Here is a 3,089-nt window from a genome sequence, read left to right as displayed (position 1 = left end):
AATATGACCAAAACTTAAAAAAGGAAAATAACGTGTGTTGTGTCTGCCGAGGCTGGTTCATTTTAGGAGTGCCACGCCCTCCGAATCCATCCTAAAATTGCTCCCCGTGTTGGCCGAAGTCATGAGCTAGTGAGCGATTCACCGGTAACTGGTGCTATGGGCGATACATATTATCCCAGATCACTTATTGGGCCGTAAAAAGGGAGGGAAACTTGCTGGGAATCCAGCCATTTCCTGCGCCAATTTTTATACACAAGACCCAAAATTAGCTGACACCGCAGCACCAGCTTGCGGTAGTTAGAGAGCAGCTGTTCCTTTGTCACGTTGCCCTCTGACTTGTCAAGCGAATAAAGCACTGCCCATCTATCTCGACCTCCCAACGCCATCGCTTCCAACTCAGAACATGATCAAGCTTATAATTCTACAGATTACGTACTTACAAGTTAGCTGAGCACACAGCACCACTCTCTCACTCAACCGCAGCTGCTGCCCTCGTTCCGGAGTGCACTGAACTTGCCCCGGAGTTGAGTGTGGCTTGTTCCATTATCTAAGGAAGAATTGCTAGTGAATTGTTGCCGCAACGGACTACGCTGCCACCTACCGAACTTAAATTACTTTCTTCTTGTCCTGATATGTGTGTTTGTTTGTGTCAGTAGCAGCAATGCTGAGAGTGGAAACTGACAGTATTTTTGCTGTTGTGGAGCTCAACGCCCTCCAGCTGTTACTGAACCAGTGACTCCGATAAGTTGGGTTTTGGACGGGCGTGCTCGTTTTCCCTTCCATACTAATGCTAGTGGCTCTGTGGATGTGACAGACCATTGGAGGTTGGGGGGTTCAGCCAGTGGTTAACATCGTTAGCCAACCATATGGAACCAAGAACCAATGAACAGGCGATTGCTTGTTAATTTTCTATTCAAAACCTTTACAATTTCAACTAACTGATTGATGAATGGCAAATGCAGGAAGGAAATCTTGCGGTATTTCAGCTCGCCTCATTTGATCAGACACCGACAACACGAGGATTCGTCATCCATTGCAGCAACGAGCCATTGCTCGAGGTTTCCGGCAAGCAACACAGCCATCTGATGGACAACCACATTGACACTAGCAGAAAACTGTAGCAAAACATGCCGTTCTCTCATCTATGGCTGAACAAATCTCGAGAACTGAAACTACACCATGGCTGAACAAATCTCGAGAACTGAAACTACACCATGGCTGAACAAATCTCGAGAACTGAAACTACACCATGGCTGAACTAGCTACGTCATGAAATTCAGAGTGGTCTGCTAAACCACACGACAAATTTGGAGCATTTTGCACACAAAAATGCATCGAATGGAGAACATATTTGAAATCTAGAACACTACCCCCTTCCTCTTTACACTGCACTGCCTGGCGACACCAAAAACCAAGTTGACATGCATACACACATACATCCGGGGCCATTTCCCCCAACACCCAGGAGGCAAAAGAGCAAGAACGACGACGGGGTGAAGAGCGAAGAAGCCAGGCTACTGGCAGAGCGGCGAGAGATCCCACAGCGGGTCGCCGGCGGACGCCTCGAACACCTTGTCGAAGTACTCCTGCAGGCCGTTCATGGCGTACAGGGACGCCGAGATCCGCCGCTCAACCTTCATCCGCTCGAACTCCACCATCCCGGACGCGCTGGTCTCCTCCGGAGACGCGGCTGGTAGCGTGCAGGCATCGACGGCGGCGAACCCGTCCAGCGCCGGGAACTGGCCGAACGACGACTCGAACATCCAAGACTCCAGCTCCTCGGCACCGGCGACGGGGGCAAAGTCCGGCCTGTACACCTCCCCGCCGCCTTGCTTCATGGCGCCGTCGCAGCTGACCGCGCTGCTGCTGCTACTGCTGCTGGCGCCCCCACAAGCGCCACCATCCATGCTATTGCTGTTGCTGTTGCTATTGCTATTGCTGTTGCTGTTGCTTGGGGCGTATGTGGCGGGAGCGGCCGGCGTGGAGGAGGGGCCGGGGATGTTGGCGGAGGCGGCGGGCAGCCTGGCCTTCTTGAGCTTCTTGTGGTGGAGGAGGCCCCGGATGCGGACGGCGAGCGGGCAGTCCGGGGAGATGCGCGGGGCGAAGTTGGTGCGCGCCTCGGCGCCGCGGAGGAGGCGGGCGGCCTCGTCGTAGGCGCGCGCGGCGGCGTCGGCGGTCTCGAAGGTGCCGAGCCACATGCGGATCTTCTGCGTGGTGTCCTTGATCTCGGCCACCCAGCGGCCCGACGGGCGCTGCCGGACGCCGACGAACTTGCTGTGGCTGGTGCTGCCCTTCTTCCGGCCCCGCGGCTTGGTGGGCTTGGCCTGCACGGCGGCGGCCTCCTGCTGCTGATGCTGGTAGTAGTAACAGTAGTCCTGCAGCTGGAGCACCGCCGGCTGCACCTGGAAGTGGAGCTCCATGTCTCTGGCTTAAGTGGAAGTTGGAGGAGGTGTGAGAGGAGGACAGGAGACAGGTGTCTGTCTGCAGAGTGTTTGCCCTGGTTGCTTGGCAAATGGGAGGATTTATAGGGGCTTTGGGAACGGTTTGAAATTTTCAGATAGGAGTAGGAGGAATGTATGGGCAGTGATCCTGCCCTCTCGTGTGGGGTTACTTTCAGGGCTGGTCAGTCAATCATGGTCAAAGTGGAGTTATTGATCGTGGCATATGTATGTTATTATGTTACTCTACTCTGCCTTGGGATGTCATGTTTGTTTGTCTCTTCGGTTTGGTTTGTTCCATATATTGTCAGCAAGGAAAGTAGCAAATGCAGTGGTTTCTCTTTCTGTATTTTACTTCAGTTTAGCTGCACGTCACTCGCATGGATTCAAATTTGGATCAGTTGTATTTTATTTTATTTTTGCGGGAAGGATCAATCTTTTTTTAGGGGGAATGTCGCGTGGAGCGCCGAGGCTATAGACGACGGCGCCAGTTCGAGCAAAGCGAGGACCGGAGACGCCGGCAAGGCCTTGGACAGGAACGAGCCTCAGCCGGCAATGAGACGGCGGAGGTGAGTCCGAAGATTGACGGGTGCGGGCTCATCCAAAAGAACTTGTGGTCGCCAATTTAAAGGGATGGCCAAGACCACATGT

General features: G+C 53.6%; 1 protein-coding gene across 1 annotated transcript; it reads right to left on the bottom strand.

The window, feature by feature from the left end:
* Window positions 1-1,116: 1,116 nt before the first annotated feature.
* On the bottom strand, window positions 1,117-2,723 carry LOC123429817 (ethylene-responsive transcription factor ERN1). Its single transcript, XM_045113802.1, has one exon. The coding sequence runs from the start codon at window positions 2,418-2,420 to the stop codon at window positions 1,515-1,517; it is 906 nt and encodes a 301-aa protein (XP_044969737.1). The 5' UTR covers window positions 2,421-2,723; the 3' UTR covers window positions 1,117-1,514.
* Window positions 2,724-3,089: the final 366 nt, after the last annotated feature.

Source organism: Hordeum vulgare, chromosome 2H (genome assembly GCF_904849725.1).
Source record: "Hordeum vulgare subsp. vulgare chromosome 2H, MorexV3_pseudomolecules_assembly, whole genome shotgun sequence".
Lineage (NCBI taxonomy): Eukaryota > Viridiplantae > Streptophyta > Magnoliopsida > Poales > Poaceae > Hordeum > Hordeum vulgare.
The sequence above is the reverse complement of the archived record's forward strand: the minus strand, read 5'-3'. Positions and strand labels throughout refer to the sequence as shown.

Excerpts from the sequence above, each read along its gene's own strand:
- LOC123429817 (XM_045113802.1), bottom strand. The coding sequence starts at position 2,420 with ATGGAGCTCCACTTCCAGGTGCAGCCGGCGGTGCTCCAGCTGCAGGAC.